Below are 17,027 nucleotides of genomic sequence, written 5' to 3' on the forward strand. Positions count from 1 at the left end.
TGCTGAGCCATCTCTCCAACCTCTCAGGTTTTGGGGTTTTATTGTTGTTGTGCTATTTTGCTTTATAAGAAGGTCTATTGCTCTCTTCACAATAACGCGTCCCCTGCAGAGGGGAAAAAGATAGCTTATATGGAAATTTCCCTAGAGAACACTTGTCTAAGAGCCCTGATCACTCTGATGAGGGTCTCTTCCCTCCTGTCTTTTTTGACCCAAATATAGACATTTGCAGGTACTATATAAAGGAGAAAGTATAAGTGTGAAAGACTATAAAAACATAGGACAAACATTAGTTTGTCATTACTAATTATGTGGTCAATAGATGTTTCCTTTTGTTGTCTTCCGGTTCCCAAAATCTAGGGGCAGAGAATTGTGCCCCAAGAAATTGCTATTTGAAAACCCAGAGGGGACTGGGGCAGTGGCTCAGTGAGCATCCCAGGAGAGGGCCTGAGTTTGGCTCCCCACTGTCCTTTGCAAAGCTGGCTGCGGCAGGCTTGCAGACAGGAGGATCACCGGGGCTTGCTGGCCGGCCAGCCTGGCATTTCATGATATTTCACAGCTGTAAGTGACTTTTGAATTTAGAGTTGTGGTTTTGGTTTCCTTGGGATAACAAGTTCCTGATTCAGCTCAGCTTGTTAGGCTGCCTATGTCGAGAGAGAGTCTCCGGAGGACCAAATAAAAAGCAAGACAGTCAGCTTCTAAAGAATTTCCATCTTTATTTTACAGTTTTACCGCACACGTCTCATGCCAGCACACAGGAGGCATATACAAACAAAAGCACCGGCTCTGCTCTCCAGAGCCACATGGCGACAAATAAGGGGGGGGGGGCTTTTTTTTTCTTTTTCTTTTTCCAGGAAATGCAACTTCATTTCTTTTTAACTGCACAAAATCTACACCGTGAAGGAGAGGGGTAACAATCCAAAGCCTAGGAGATGTGGGGCTTTGAGGTGTTACGTGTGAGCTCAGAGCAGCATCCTGCGGCCCTGGACCTGCTGGTTGGGCCAACACTATCCTCACGCCGGAAACTCCCTCATCATCCCTGCCTGTAGCTGGCAACAGGTGGGAGTGGAGGCAGCCTCGCCCTGTGCCCGTGCTCTGCCTCGCTAGGCGGAGAACGCTCGGCGCCCCTCCCAAACCTGCAGCTGTCTCCTCACCAGAGCTAGCAGCATGAATCTGTGCTTTTAGTGTGGTCCTACCAAGCAGAGTGGGGATGGGATGGCTTTGCTGGGCTCTCTCTTTTTGGCTCCAGTCACTGTTAGAGCAGTTGGAGAAACTATTGTAAAAAAAAAAAGGGGGGGGGAGGGGAATGAGGGGAAGGGAGGACGCTTGACCAATCCAAGAAAGAGAGAGCCGGTGATGTGCTTTTATTTAGCTTTCAGCATGCCCAGAGCCCTTCAGCAGCAGGCAATAAAACAAAACTCATTTCCGCTTAATTGAATTTTTCTTCATCTCACCGTTTCCAATTTTTAAAGTGCACCGTTTAAAAAAAGAAAAAAACGAGCCTCCAGACCCTGCTGGCTGAGGAGGTGTGGTCGTCATCGTGGTTAGAAGTGTGGGTCCAGGGGTGCGGGTGGGGGCTGCGTGGGGGTTCGGGATGGGGGCTGTCGCACACCCGGCTGGGAAGCGCCAGCTGGGAGGTCACACGTGGGACTAGCTTTTCTGCTCTACAGTTTTTTGTTTTTTTTTTACATGAACTTGCAAATTGATCTTAATAATAAAGAGCTAACAGCGCTCAATTATCTCCCTAGATTTTATGTCCTGTAACAGCACAAGACACCTTTCAGGCCACTGCCCAGTGCTTTCCCTGCGTCTTAATTTTGTTCTTTCCCCGTGGTTTCACTGTATTAATCCTCGGGAACAGTTGCCTCAACACCGTCACCCGTGTTCACCTTCCGTGGTAACCATCAGGAGGGGCAAGGTGGGAGGGAAAGGGAGAGACGGGTGCCTCACAGAGCCCCACGGACGGCTTCTGCCAGCTGACCAACCGCCCTTGGGGTTGACGTTTCCTCCATGGTCTTACTGTTTTCCCACAAATACAGACCTCCCTAGAGTCGCTCTGTTTCCATCCTTGCTTATGCCAATTGCCGCTGGAAATAATGGGATTTTTTTTTTTAACTTAATTTTTAAGTTTGCTCCAGGCTTCAGCAGTCCGCCGCACACAGTCTAACACAGGGGTCCACTGAGTATTCTCTTAGAGCCGAAGCTGGGCCCAGATACTGCAGATGCCTCTAGAAGGGCATGCTTGGTGATCTGAGGTCAAGGAGGGGAAGGGCTACTGCCCGGTACCCTAGTGTGGACTTCTCATAAGGAGGCATCTTAGCCTACATCTGAAGCCACAGGCAAGGCAAAGAGCAGCCGTGGCGTGCAGTGGCCACTGGGACACCAGCCCCGCTGTAATTTGAACAGAACCTGTAGGGAGAGCCGCTTAAATCTGAGCCCTAGAGTGGCTGTGCTTCTAACTGGGCACTAGAGTGTGCCGCCCTGGAGGGAGCCGGCTCTAAGCAGAAAGAACATACAGAAAGCTCTTGTGGCCTCGTACCCAGGGATCTCCTGACAGTCCCTCCAGCTCAACGGCCCAGGAGAATCCCAAAAGGCTTCTGCTGACATCACTGCAATGCGCACCGACTTCCTCAAGATACTCATAGCGTTTGTACGAGTGAGGCTAGCCTCCTGGCCTCCCACCACTGAGCTGAGAGTATGGTTAACTCATTTACAAAAGCAAAAACCAACCAACTTCAATCGGTCTCAGTGGTGCTGCTGCACAGAATGTTTAAAAACACAAACCTACAGGGGGCAGGGCCGATAGCCAAGCTGAGGCAGGGGCCTACCTTGTGCAGCCTTTCACCTAGATTGCCCGGCCTGGCTTTGCTCCTGCGTGTCCTGGGGAGTCTGCTGAGAATGGAGTATTCAAGAAGGGGTTTGTCACATCACTGGCTGCCATTTCCTCCCCATGGCATGTTACCTTGCATCTGTCTCTCCTTCATCACCCAGCATTCACATTGTTGGGGAATTCCAACAGCACTGAATAATTAATATCTTCAGCCGCAGACGGGACTCTCAAGAGAGAGGTCTATGCTGGCACTCTTCAAACAAAAGCTAAGCCAGCTAGAGGCCACCAAAACACTACTACAGAACCGATCAGAGAATTGACTCTTTCTTCAACAAAGAAGGACTGAACCTAGCTTGAAAGAGACTTGCAGCCAAAGAGGAGATGTGTTTCTTACTTTCATCTCCCTGAAATACCTGAATCCTCAAAATGTGGCTGAGTAGCTGACAGGAGGCAAAAAAGGCTGTTGGGTCTTTGGTCTTGTCACTTCATGTAAAAGGAAGGCAATGCTTGCTCATCTCTCCCTTCCCCTCTGGTCTTGCTTAAAAGAATGTGAGGCCAGAAGAAATAAACCAGTTTCCTGAGGGCTTGGGAAGAAATTCCAGCTGGCTAAACTCCCATTTGAACACAGAGCGCTTCCTGATGGCCAGAAGCTGGCTGCACCACCGCTCACAGCTGTCTCCTGCAGAGGCGCAGCCGCTGTGACAGACTGAGGGCCAGGCTGGCCTCATCCCTGCCTCACCTTAGTAAAGTACTACCACAAACCCTGCAGGCAAAGGAGCCCCACATTGGGGCTGGGGCTTTCTGGGTGCAGGACTGGAGCCTGGAGCATGGCACAAATCTGGCCAGCAACCCAGAGAGCCCAGTTATTCTTCCAAACCAAGAGAAGCCAAATAAATAAATTAAATAAATAAATAGATAGATAGATAGATAGATAGATAGATAGATAGATAGATAGATAGATAGATAAATAAATAAATGCATGGCTGGTCCCTGAAAGCAACAAAAACTGTCTTCTAACTGAATCAGCTAGTACCACGGAGGAAGCTTTTGTTTAAAGGGAGAATAGCCTTGCAAGCTCATCAGGACCAACTCTCTCAGAGTACAGTGAATGCTCCCTATCTCATCCCACCCTGTCAGGAAGCCAGGGAAGACCAGCACCCACTGGGGCGGCGGCTGAACAGACGGCGGCCTGTCTGGAAACCATCTACAAATGCTCTCACTGATTGTCATTCTGGTCTCTGCATGGTGTGGCTCTGATCGCTTTGTAGCCCTCAGCCTGTCTTGGGGAGGAAATGGTCTAAGCAAATGAAAAGGCACTGTGCACCAAAGGGCCTCTGCAGACCTGGGGTGAAAAGCCAGAGTCAGCTGCGGTGGAAGCCATTTCTTGCCATCAGGACTTCAACAATATAGATGGGTTTGTTTTTTTTTTTAAGCCCAGATTGACTCTGGGTCGCCCTTACAGGTAGGGAAAGAGTCATTTTCACAGCAATAGACAGAACAGGACGGGGCTATATTTTTTTCATATCAAACTGTGGCCATCAATGTTTTTACTAGCCTTTAATAACTTACTTTATTTCAAAAATTAGGGTGTAACCAAGGTGGTCCAGACACCATTTTATTATTCTCAAGGGCCATGGTGCCTCTCCCTGGTTCTGGTGAGGGGAGTGATTTAGGAGGCAAAGTGTGAGCTGCACCAGCTGGAGCAGAGTTCCCAAAGGCCGAGTGGTTGGGCACGGGTCACCTTGTGCTGTCAAAGCACTGAGCAGCCAAAGCCTCTTAGCAGGGTGGGAGGAGAGAGAGCCGACAAGCCAGCGTCCCTAGAGCTCTAGGCTGCCCACCCCTGTGCTGTGGCTAAGATGAGGCTGCTCTCCTGTCACCTCCCAAGAAAGCAGTGTCCTAGTGTGGCCTCAGACTTCTGGGAACCAGCGGAGGGCTTCCATTGAAAATAATGGAGCTTCACATTGGCATACTTTTGATCCGTAAGAGGCAAGTCTCTTTTGATCCTTGAAGATGCTCTCTCAAGCCAGGAGGACGGGGGAGGTTGGGAGAAAAGTCTAAAAAGGAGGATGGTCCATTTCATCAAGCCAAGAGGCTGGGCTGGTTGGGAAGTCAGGGTAGCCTACACTGCTTCCTGTGGAGAGGTCAGAGGTGGGTCCCCCAGCCATGGCTCTCAGTGTCTGGCTGACTCCCTGCCCTCCATGAGCAATGATACCCAGATTATTGTCCACTGTGTATTCCAGCCCATTGAGCAAAGGAGCATGGGATGGCAAGGACGAGATGGAAGATGGAGACTGGGGGATTCCATAGGGACTCCCATCCCTCAAGTCCTGATAGGATTGTCCTGTCCCATCCATGGAGAAGCTCCCATTCATTAACTGTCCGCCTGTAACGTCCCCCACGTTGCCATAAATCCTATTGGTGTGGCCAAGCTCTGAGAGAATTTGATCCTCTGTGGACAAAAGAAGGGAGATTTATTGTCAGTGGCCGGGATTCTGTGGCCCCTGCTCTTCACCACCAGCAACAAAAACACCAGGAAGGATGCCCACGGCAGCAGCTGCCTTCCTGCCAAGCACAGGTCAGACACCAACAGGTCAGCCTACTTGCTAGAGACCAACCCAGATCAAAGGGAAAACAAGGAATGCCTGTACCTAAATCCCAGGGCCTCATGGGCTGGAAAGTGTGTGCTGAGCTTGTTGGTCCACAGTAGCTCTGAGATCCCCTGGGGACGCTGAGGAGTGGGAGTGCCTGAGTTTGGTGGATTGTATCACAAGTGGAAACAAGTCGGAAGGGTTTACTCTAAAACCAAGAAAAGTGCTTTGCTGGGCTGGTTGAGATACGGGCCAGTAAGATAAAGGTGGCCAGGAACCACTCTTCCATCTGTACCCTGATCACCCGAAAATGGAGTTCAGCATCCAAGAACTCAGTTTCTTTCTATGTTCAGTAACCTACTTACTGAGGATGAAGAATGACTTGATTAAGGCAAATGGACCTTCTTGTTTCTTGAAGAATTTCATTAAGGAGATCTAATGGAATTTGCTGAAAGAATTTCTTTCTCCAATAGGGGTGAGCAGGTTTAGTCTTAAGAATTACAAGATTGTGTGTTACCGAGAGAGAGAACATGTTATACCCAGAGACCCACTCACACCCAAGAGAAATGCGCACAAAACAAGATTTGGTGCGTTTGTGTGTTCCAAGGATGGATCTGAGCATCTCAGGTGAGATTAGCCAGGTTTTCCAATCCTGCCAAGATGCCTGGGAATGGTGCAAATCTCCTTGGCTCTCCTTGGGTCCTAAGCACTGTGATCTAAGAGTTTGGGCTCAGCAGTCCCCTGGGTTGAGATCAGAGATGTCATGGCTTTTGCTCCTGGTAAGCAATGTGTTCTGGTGTCTTCCTTCTCTACTTTTACCTAGGCTTACACAGTGATTCCTACAAAAGGCCACTTGTGACTAGACTTCAGCACCCTGTCTTTCTGACCCCCACATTCCTACTCAGGAACATAAAAAAGAGGGAGCATGTCATTCAAGGAGAGCAGGAAGGAAAAGGTTAGATATCTCCACCATAAAACGCCTGAGCTTTGGCCCTTCACCTGGACCCTGCCCTCCCTACAATAGGCTCCTATGGGAACAACCATGCCATCCATTTATCTTCATATACACAGGTGTGCTTAGCTTTTCCCAAGCTGGCTGTGTCCACTAATGCCCATGACAACTCTGTAAGATGGGTAAGGACGTGACATGCCCCAGGTATAGACTGAGGCTCAGAAATAAAAAAAGGATGACTTTGACAGCTATAGTTAGCAATCTTCTAAGCCTCAGTTCAGGACTCTTCCCTTCCCACCCCACCCCCCCAAAAAGATCTTCTGCATTTGAGGGCTCAGTGAAAGAACAGTCATGGCTATTTGCAAACAACCTGAGGATCCACTCATGCGGTAATTTGCAATTTTGCTGATGCACAGATTTGAGTTTAGCGCATGCCGCGAAGCTTGTGTGCGGAGGACAGGATGGAGTGAGTGGCGGGGGAGGGGTTTCGGAACCGCAGCCAGCTCCCCATCATGCACTCACATTATTGATTTCCCAGGAAAAGGCCTGTTGAGCATGTCCTCCTGCCACCAGGATTGGAGGACCGGCTTACTCTAGGGGACCGTGGGAGGAGCTCAGTGTCCCTGCAAAGGGGAGAAGTGCAGGAGGGCTGGGGCAAAGACTGAGACGCAGCTGTGTGCTCACAACTGTGTGGACTGGTGGGAGTACCTCTGGCAGCAGGAGAGTAGGCCTCTGGGCCAGGACAGGGCTAGGCTGGGTCCCAGGGACCCCAGCCTCCCTATCTCAGCAACAGTGTTCTCTTCCTCTCTGCTCCTCACCCCTTCCTGGAAGGGCTATGAACACCCTTCCCACCCTTCACTGAAGGTCAGGGGAAACCCTGTGCCCAGGAGGGCATCATCAGAACGTTCCCCCCTGCTGGCAAGAATCACTGTCCCCCAGGGCCTCGCCCAGGGCCTCAGCCTCACCCGTCCAGCCCTGCTCACCTCGGAAGCTCAGCTCACTGTCACTAACCCCACAGTCCTCTGCCGAGCTCTCCTTCTCCTGCTTGCTGCCTCCGCGGCTCCTCTTGACGCTCTTGTAGAACTGCCCCCAGCGATGCCGCCCCGCGTCCTTCTTCAGCCGTTTCTCCTTGGCCCTTCTGTTCTGAAACCAAACCTGCCACAAAGCACAGGCAGCACGTTCAGGAGCTACCTAAAGACCCCAGGCCCCTCCCCCCAAGAATGACACTCAGGAGGCACCAAAAGGCCCTGGACCCTCAAGGCAGATGGACAGAAATGGACCAAAATTTTGGTGTACGCCCGAACAAAGTGGAGGGTGCCCACTGTTTCCTCAGCCTGAGCCTCTCATCCTGGGGTGGTGAGGCTTGAACTCAGCTCCCTACAGCCTGAGCGCCACCACTCCCCAGATAATGTCACCCATGTTCTCTGGCATCCCTCAGGTGGAGGACAGAGACCTGCCCCAGGCTCGCATCACTCAGGGGCAAAGCAGTGCAGGCTCTCACCTGTACCACCCTCATGTCCAGGCCCGTCTCGGAGGAGAGCTGCTCCCTCACATGCCGGGCAGGCTTCGGGGAGTTCTTATAAGCGTTCTTTAGTGTCTCCAGCTGCTTCGCTGTGATGGTGGTCCGTGGCCGCTTCGCCCCAGTCTCCGAGTCATCTGCAGGGAAAACCACCTTCCTGGAATGAGCTGAGCTGAAGCCGCTGGGCCTCCTCTGTCTACCTTCCTTTCCCCACACAAGCTCAGGGGAAGAACAGGCAGAGTCTCGGAGAAGTGCTCCTCACGCAGACACACTGGTGGGCAGCCTTCCCTGAGAGCCGTCTTCCCGTCTCCCCTCAGCTCCATCTTCTCCCTCCCCGGTCAGTTTAGCCACACCGAGGCCTGTCACAAACAGAGCACGGGTAATTCCCCTCACTCCCCCGCCATGGGCTCTGTTTAGACACCCTCTCCGGCTGTCAGAGGAAACAGCCAAGATGTAGTCTGTCCTGAGCGGCCTCAGGCAGCCTGCACCGCCACCTCTCCGAGCCTCCTGTTGTGGTGGCCCACCCTGGGCCTTGTTGCCTCTGCCAGCCTACAGCTCACACCTGGGGGGAGCCCGCGCCCCACTGGTCATCTGTATGTTCATAAACTGTGGCGTCAGACCCCACACACCCCTGGAGTTCCGCCATCAACTTAATGCTCAAAACCCACAGGGCCTATAGAAAGAAGTACACAGTGTTCTGTGAAACACCTTAGCTTTCACAGCCTTGATGAACGACTAGTTGAAAGGGAAAATGAGTTTCACGCTGTGGGTCACAGTCAAATTGTGTGTAAAGGGCCGGTTAAGGGCGTGTGGGGCGACACATTGGTCAGCAAAGAAAGTCTTCAGTGGGCTTTGAGCAGTCAGCCTCAGGTTCTCGTGAATGCTCGGCTGTTACGTTTGGCATCCTGCCTGTTCAGTGATTCACAAACAAGGTGCATTGTGGGTCTCCTGCATAGACTCGGCTCTGCCCAGCATGCCTGGGGGAAAGCCAAGAGTGAAGTGGGCAAGAAATAAAGTGGCCCCAACTTCCGTCAGTCCTCACACCTGTCCTTGCCTCCCTTCCCCCCTTCCTTTCCCTTTAAAAAGCCCTCCTGGAACAACAGCAGCGACCCACAGTCACTAAGCACCTACTGTGTACGGTTCGGTTCACTGTTAGCCTTACAGGCAGTCCCTGGCTCTAGGAGAGGCCGGGGTCAACCACAGAGAGCTGGTGAGCACTCTCGCGTCTGAGGCTGGGAGCAATGCCACCTCCCCATGTGGGTTCCGTGCTCTAGCAACTCAGCAGTTGCCCAGAGGGTGAAGGCCTCAGAGCCACTGTCATCTCAGCTGCTCTCAACCAACTGGACCAACAAGGGGCAGGGGCCCTGAGAACATCGCTGCTTAGGGAAGGCCCGGGATGCTTCACTGTAAATGCTGTAGTGAGGCCTCAGCCCTTCCTGCCACACTGATAGAGCTCACAACGTAACACGGAGGCAAATCTAAGTTATACAAACATGGGGTGTGCTTTCAAAACATGCGGATAACCGTCACGCACAAAGTCCCAAGTAATGAAACAAGCCTATGTAGTCCCAGCTCCTCTAGGGGCTGAGGCAGGAGAATCACTTGAGCCCAAGAGTTTGAGGCCAGCCTGGACAACACAGCGAGAATTCCTCATTGAAAAGAAACAGTGTGTGTGCGTGCCTGTGTGTGTGTGTCAGAGTGTGTGTGTCAGAGTGTGTGGAGAGGGTGTGTTGTCAGGGTGTGTGGGCGCAGGGGAGGGGACCCAGTTCATGAGAGTCACTTGATTTCCGAACAGGTTGGCTAAGTGGATTAGAGAGCCCTTCCTCCCAGCCCATGGCGGTGCCCCGTCACCACGGTGGGTGGCTGGTTGATGCAGCACCATTGCTCAGGTGCTCAAGGCTTTCTTCATGTGATTATGGGAACTATTATGCTGTTATTTTAACATTCACTGTTATTATAATTTAAAATCTTTTTTATATCCTATAACTATGTCATCCAAGTATTCATTAAGTAGGTGGTGGTAGTGCTCGGGCTGAAAAATGTACCCAAAAATCAATAACTTTGGTGCGGAAGTTAAATGTGATAAAAACACTATGAGGAAGGCCAAGCAGGACCATGACACCCTGGGCTGTTAATTTAGGAGAGAGCGTTCAGCAAGGTACTGGAGATAATGCTGAGAAAATAAAAAGTAGCATTAAGGGGAAGCGCGCTTTGGTTATGGATTGGTGTGGCTGCAGAATATACCCCCGTAACACACACTTACACCATTAATTCCCATGGAAAATTAGCCTTAACATATGTTCATTTTGAATTATGCAGTGCCTCCTAAAACTTGTCCCTGGCAAAAAAAAAACAACAACAAAAAACGCAGCATCGTTATATTGAAAATGCAAATATCGAAGGAGGTGAGATGAATGAACAAAATAATTTCCACTAAAGGTGCAAATCGCTGTTATTAGAGCCTTTGTTTAGCTCAAGGGAGGGAATTATGAGCCAGGAAGAAGGTTTAGAGAAACAAGAAGGAAGGGAAACTAAAAAAACGGCCACACGCAGTACAGCAGACAAATGTCCCCTGCCGTGTCAAGGATCCATGCACAGGCAGGAGGGCCCTCCCCTCTCTGACAAGCACACGGGCCTCCTGCTGCCTTTAGCACACCTCAGTTTCTCTCTGCCAGGACTTGCTCTCATTTAGTATTCCCTTTTCCAAGCATTGTTCTCGTTAGCCGCTGTGGCAGGGCTGAGACTCAGCCAGTGACACAGCTGGCCAGAGAAGCTCCAAATCTGTAAACTGCCCCGCCCCACCCCCCCAGCCTTGGATGTGAAGACCTGTGCTTCCCACTGTCCTAAAAGAGGGCTGCAGGAGGACAAACTCCTTCCATACGGTGGCAAGCCATACAAGGGAATTCTTGCCTCTCCTATGACACGCCTGCCAGTCTACCTCCTTTCTGGAACCACCCACAGCACCAGGAGATTCTGGGCTGAGAATGCACAAGGTCAACGTGAGGTCTTTGACAAGAAGATCCGGTAAAAGCCATCAGAGTTCTAAATTGTGTTGGTGTTCCTGAGCGTGTCTGTGTTGACACCCTTTTGTGACATCCTGCTGAACTCCAAAGGAACAGCATGCAGTGTTAAAGGACTAGAGCAATGGTTTTTAACCTGTTGGCCAGGACCCCTTGGGGTTGAATGACCCTTTCACAGGGGTCACCTAAGGCCATCAGAAAACACAGATAATTAGTTTATGATTCATAACTGTAGCAAAATTACAATTATGAAGTAGCAACAAAAAATAACTTTATGGTTGGGGTCACCATTAGGAAGGTGGAGAACCACTGCTCCAGAATGAATGAGTCAGAGTGTTTGAATGGGGTCTACAGAGATCCATTTTAGATCCCTAGATTGAGCACTCAGGGAGGAAGAGGCAGGCGGATCTCTGTGAGTTCGAGGCCAGCTTGGTCTACAGAGCGAGTTCCAGGACAGCCAGGGCTACACAGAGAAACCCTGTCTGGGGATGGGGGTGGGGAGAATCCTAGATTGGGTTTGGTCAAATTCTGGACTCAGATGCAGGACTTGATACCCTCACCCTACTAGCAGAGCTGTGACTCAGAAACCAAGAGTGGGATGTGCTTCAGGAAAGTGAGAGTCAGAACTGGCCTTCCTGGGGGCCGTACAGGGAATGCACAGGTCTGAGCCCTATTCAGACAGAGAGCCTCTTCCCTCTGAGGCTGTGACAAGGAGGGCAAAGGCTGCCCAACTGAGGCCGGGTTCCCAGGGGTAGCTGGGAGATATTGAGGGCTGCACTGAGCTGTGAGTTTCCACTGAAGTGTGGGCTGTGGTCTTCGAGGTGAGGTCGAAGCAATCATACTGCTGAGTCTCCCTAAACATGGCTCCTCCCAGTCACTGCTCTGACTGACCGATTGACACCCTCGCGCCAGCTTCAGGCCTTCAGGCACCCAAGAACCGGCACCCCTGAGGCCACAGTCTGAGAGACAGGAGACAACTGAAAACAGGCCAACCCCACAAGCCCCGTGGCTCTGGCTGATTGGCATCCTGTGAGGAGTGAGATGATGAAGAAGAAAGTGTACACCCCAAATACCCACCCCCACCCGCCACCCCTGTCAACCAAGGTCCCAAGCCACCCCTCAGCTCCCCAGGCATGCTCCAGGCAAGCCAGGCAGGGAGAGCGCCGAGTTCACTACCTCACAGGGGCCAATAACCACAGCTTTGTCAGTGCTCCACCAAGCCAGCAAGATCTGAGGGGTCCAGGTGCTCAGAGCTGACTCACTGTGGAACTCTGGCTACAATCCTCAGATGAGGCCGGGCCTTGGCAGTGCCCAGAGCGCTGGGCACTCAGGGGGGACCCAGAGAGACGGGCACCTCAGCCTGTGAAGCTGCTTACCGTTCTGCTTGGCGGTCTCGTAGTCCTCCTTGCACACTAGCCGCCCGTCCTCCATCAGGTAGAACTCGTCGCCCGTGGCCAGCTGCCGGCTGCAGATGATGCAGGCAAAGCAGTGCAGGTGGTAGACGAAGTCCTGGGCCTTGCGGACCACCTGGGTCGGGGGGATCCCCTGCTGGCAGGCTGTGCATTTTGTGCCAAAGCGCCTGTCAGGGCGGTAGCAGAGGAAGTGAAAACCAGGGGGTCGGGGTTGGGGCCTCAACCATTTACCAGCCCTCTCTTGCCCCACCACTCCAGGGCCCACAGAACGCCAAAGCTCACAGGACCTCCTACTAGCGCCCTTGCCTTTGTGTCCCGGGTGCTCCTCAGTTCCCTTCCCAGAGCTGACGGGCCAGGGACCCAAGGGGGACACCCCCACTGCACGGAGGCAGCGGTAGGGAGCAGGAGGTCACTCTCCACCTGCCGCTCTCCTCATCTTTGTGGTGCTCCCTAAAAGACCAGCCCAGGAAGGGGCCATGCGCACTGCGGACCACTCAGTCTAGCACACACAGCCTTCAGCAAGGTTTCCCATGGGGGAGCCCCGTGTGAGTAGCTGGGGGGCAGTGCGTGGCTGTGTCTGCGGGCACTCGGGGGGAAAACACTGTCCGCAGAGTGGGGCTCTCCTGTACACACCCACAGGCAGGCAGGCATGCACGCACTCGAGGTCTGAGCACACAGAAAAGCCCAACCCTTCCCAGGCATCCCTGGGATATCATGGTCTCAGGCAGGACCAGGAAGCCGTGCTGTCTGTCAAAACCTTACTATTCTCCAGTAAGGAAGCTGCAGACCTCACTTAGGAAGAGCCTGCTCTACCCCTTTCTGGACTGGCAGGAAGGCAGGAGGACACCGCCACTGCCACCCTTCACCAGGGCTAGCAAGGAAGAAGAAATCAATACATTGGCAGCAGCGTCCAGTGGAATCCCTGAAGCCCATCTACCTGCCCGAGACATGGACGCACACACAGAGTCCTAGCAGCGACCACGGAAGCCAGAGAGAAATACTAGAGTCAAGGCAGCCGAGGGGGTGCTTGGCCACAGGTAATTCTTTCCCGGGTCTGGAAGGGAAGAGGGAGGGAGGCAGGAGGGGCTGCGAAGCTGGGGCAGAGTTTAAAACAGCAATCAACCTAATTATTCATGACACTTCACACAGCAGAACTTTATCTTCTTCAGGATGAGAGACTTTGCCTAATGGATCTGGGGAAGGTTTGATTTTAATGGTCCTTTTAACTAATGCTTATAGGCAGCCTGATTTCCCCTGAAAGGACAGTACATATTTCATCCACATTAATACCAAATAAATTAATTATGGTCATGGCGATCATGATGAATCCCAGATTAATGCAGAATGATGGGTCTCTTATGCAGCAATGATACCTGCTGAGGGGGCTGCAGCGGCCTGCAACAGGCATGTCCATACGGCTGTAGCTTCCACCCCACCCCCTCTGGGGACATGGTATCCTGGAGACAAGCTGGGATCTCCACATCAGGGGTAGCTCCCCAGCAGCCATGGTGTGGTAGGGAGGCTGCTCTCCTGAGGCTACGCGAGAAAAGGATTGGGTCTGAGGGACTGAGATGTCCCTCCAGAGAAAGCTAGCCTCTCAGAGCAGGAGTTTGGGGTCCTACGAGGCTCCCCAAATTGGTTAAAATCCTGCCTCAAAGGGACCTGGGCTTTTGTCAGATTCTCATAGGGCTGTAGAACCCGGAAGAGCAGTTTCTATTTGCTGAATAACACAATTAGAGGATGCTCCCAGAGGGCCTAACGTGAGTGTGGACGGCATAGCGCCAGGTCTGCACCCGCCTCAACTGCCCAGAGCATGGGTGATGCACAGGCTTCCTCCACAGGCAGGGAAGCTGCAGCTGCTCCTGGTTTAAACAGAAAGGCAGGACATCTCTGTCCTCTGCGTGCATGTGCCTGTGTGTCCCTGTGTGCGTGGGAGTGGGACAGGGCAACAGACAGAACCTGTATCTTGTATCCCCAGCACTCGAAAGTGTCCTCGACAGTTCTTCACTTTCCCCATCCACCCCCACCCACACCCCACCAATGAACACCTCCTCACCTGTGCTCACTATAAACCCTTCCGGGAGGCTCCGGAAGGGAGGGTTCGTCCACACCTGCTGCTCAAGATGCTGGAGCAGCATCTCCAGGAAGATCTCCCTAATGCCAATCCTACCCAGGAGGAGAGGGCTGAGGAGACACCAGAGCAGAGCCTGGCGCTGCAGCAGCCTCTCCCCCACAAAAGCCACTTCTCCCGGCCTCCAGAAAGCCGATGGGCTTTCAGTAGTCAGAAAACCCAAGTGACAGACACCAGAGCAACGGAGACGGGAAAGATGATGGGGGGGATAAATTTAATCTCATCCCGACAGTGATTCATGCTCGAGGGTGCAAGAGCACAAGGAAAATGAAAAATAAATGGACTTGCCCACCAGCATTTTTCAGCCACTGAGGCGGCTTTTCTGATTGTGGGATTTATACCAGTGGGAGTAGAACCTTCTTCTCCTGAACCATGGCCAACAGGATCCTTGCCTGGGGCCCCCCTTTGTGCGCTACCTTGGCCTCCAGTGTCCAAGCATGGTCACAGATGAAGAGGCTGTGGCAGGCAACACAATTGTCACGTGACCAGCAGTGACGCAACACGCTGCCATGTAAAAAATTCCTGGGCCCAAAGCAAGCTGAAGCTCTGAGTGTGGCTGCTACCCAGACAGCCAGTGGTCTCAACAATAGTCTGACCGGGTGTGAAGGCCGATGGGGTGAGGGTGGAGGTGGGCACCAGCTAGGTCACATGTCTTCCGGGGGATTTCCCAGGCAGCACCCACCTCAGTGCTGTTGACAAGTATCTCCTGTGTGTAGGGACTGCCCATTCCACCAACACAAGGTGTGGCCTCGTTCTCTAGAAGGCCATTCCTGCAGGCTGTGCCTGAGGAGGCCTCATGGGACAGCAGCTAGAGCTCACCCAAGATGAGCACAGAAATGCATGGAAGGGGCTGGGGGCTGTGGCTTGCCTAACTCTCCCAAGACACTGGGCTTAGACAGTGTCACAAAGAGATAAACGGACACGATGCGAGGAAGGACTGGCTCACCTCCCGCCAGCCCCTCCTCTTATCCTCACCCGGCATGTAACAGGGAAGAGACAAGAGCTGCAGAATGAGTGCGTGAGTGAGGAGTGAGAGAGTGAGTGAGTGAGCGAATGAACTCCCGAAAGGTGTACCTGAGTAGCCAGGGGACAGCAGAACAGCCCCCATCAAAAGCTTTTCCACTGAGGACACGACACGGTGTCCCGAGTGGAAGTTTACTAAAACATGAAACTTCATCCACCGTCATTGTCAGCAGCTCCTCTCACAGATGTCTCAGGAGTGTCCCGGCTGAAAAGTGGGCGCTGTACTATGTTGTGATAGACGAGAAACTGAGACAGAGAGAGGTGACGTGCCGCTCCAGCTCACACCGACAGCAAAGGACAGAATGAAGATTTGAACCCAACACCTCTAAAGTAACGCAGGTTGCTCACAGCCAGCATCAAAGGCAAGAGACACAGATGTGCTGCCTGGGACGGGTTAATCTTGCTTGTCTACTTGATTGATTGACTGACACCTGGGAGATTATTCCAGTCCGCTCTGACTGTGTCTGTGAGGGTGTTTCCAGAGCGGACTAACTAGATGGGGGAAGATCCGCCCTAGCATAGGTTCTAATGTGGGAACCCCCTTAGGTCCTGGATGGAATAAAAAGAGGAAGGACAGCATGAGGATGATTGCTCCATCTCTCCTCCACTCCCTGATCAATACAAAGCAAGCGGCTCCTCCATGCCTTCTCCACCATAAAGAGACGGGAACCCCTGACATGAGGAGCCGAAGCAAATCTTTCCTCTCTCGAATTGCTTCTCTCTGGGATTCATCACAGCAGCAGCAAGCAGGCACAGCGCCCCTGGCTAAAACCAAGCTTGAATACCTCACGTTCCTCACGTCCTGAGCAGCCAATGCATCCCAGTCCCATAAGGTCGTTGCGGTAGCCCTCACCCCGAAGTGTGTGCACCCATCACACAGCTAGGGGCTAATAAGGAAGCTCCAAAGACAGAGCCATCTTTCCTCTAGGCTGCCTCTGACCCCAGGAAGGGCCCCCGGCCTTCTGCCCTTGTCCCGCCCCTCTGCTCTAGTGCCTGGCCTGTCTCTGTCCAGCCCTCTGATCTCGACAAGTCTGCCCTGGGACACCTACCGGTGCAAAAAAATACATTCCCAGTGTCTGGATCTCGTGGAAAGACAACAGTGGGAAGACCCTGAAGGCACAGGACTTCTAGAACCAGGGCCCCAAAAGTCCTACCCTACAGACACCCCGCACTTGGGTGGTTTTAAGTGCTGTCCTGTGATGAGAGTCACACAATTGTTCTGTGGCCACTGAGACACCAGCAAGTGCCTCCATTCTCCCAGCTCCTGCGGTGTACCCTACACGGCAGATCCTGTGCCTACAGGAGCCACCACTCCTCACAAGGGTGCTCACTGCCACCTCACGCCCACCCCAGCACCCCGTGGTGATGGCAGCCTCTAGTGACTTCATTACATCGCGCTCCTGTCCTGCCCGTTTTGGTACTTTATCTCTTCCTGAAGGCCATAGCCTTTACCCTCCCTCAGCAGTCTACCCAGGACTTTGTCCCCAGTCATCCCGCCGTGGGAGGACAGCCCCCTCCTGCCCAGACCCCCGATCCACCAGGGCTCTCTGCTTCA

The 17,027-nt window shown here is 52.6% G+C and overlaps 1 protein-coding gene across 1 annotated transcript in view; it reads right to left on the reverse strand.

Moving 5' to 3' along the window:
* Window positions 1-694: 694 nt before the first annotated feature.
* Window positions 695-17,027, reverse strand: part of Lhx4 (LIM homeobox 4) — a 42,188-nt gene continuing 25,855 nt past the window's right edge. Inside the window, exons 3-6 of the mRNA XM_021660274.2 lie at window positions 12,283-12,485; window positions 7,869-8,023; window positions 7,351-7,522; window positions 695-5,276 (exon numbers count right to left, since the gene is read on the reverse strand). Of these exons, the coding sequence (XP_021515949.1) occupies window positions 4,882-5,276; window positions 7,351-7,522; window positions 7,869-8,023; window positions 12,283-12,485 (925 nt within the window). The 3' untranslated portion in view covers window positions 695-4,881. The remainder of the gene's footprint in view (window positions 5,277-7,350; window positions 7,523-7,868; window positions 8,024-12,282; window positions 12,486-17,027) is intronic.

The sequence above is a fragment of the Meriones unguiculatus genome, chromosome 11 (assembly GCF_030254825.1).
Source record: "Meriones unguiculatus strain TT.TT164.6M chromosome 11, Bangor_MerUng_6.1, whole genome shotgun sequence".
Taxonomy (NCBI): Eukaryota; Metazoa; Chordata; class Mammalia; order Rodentia; family Muridae; genus Meriones; species Meriones unguiculatus.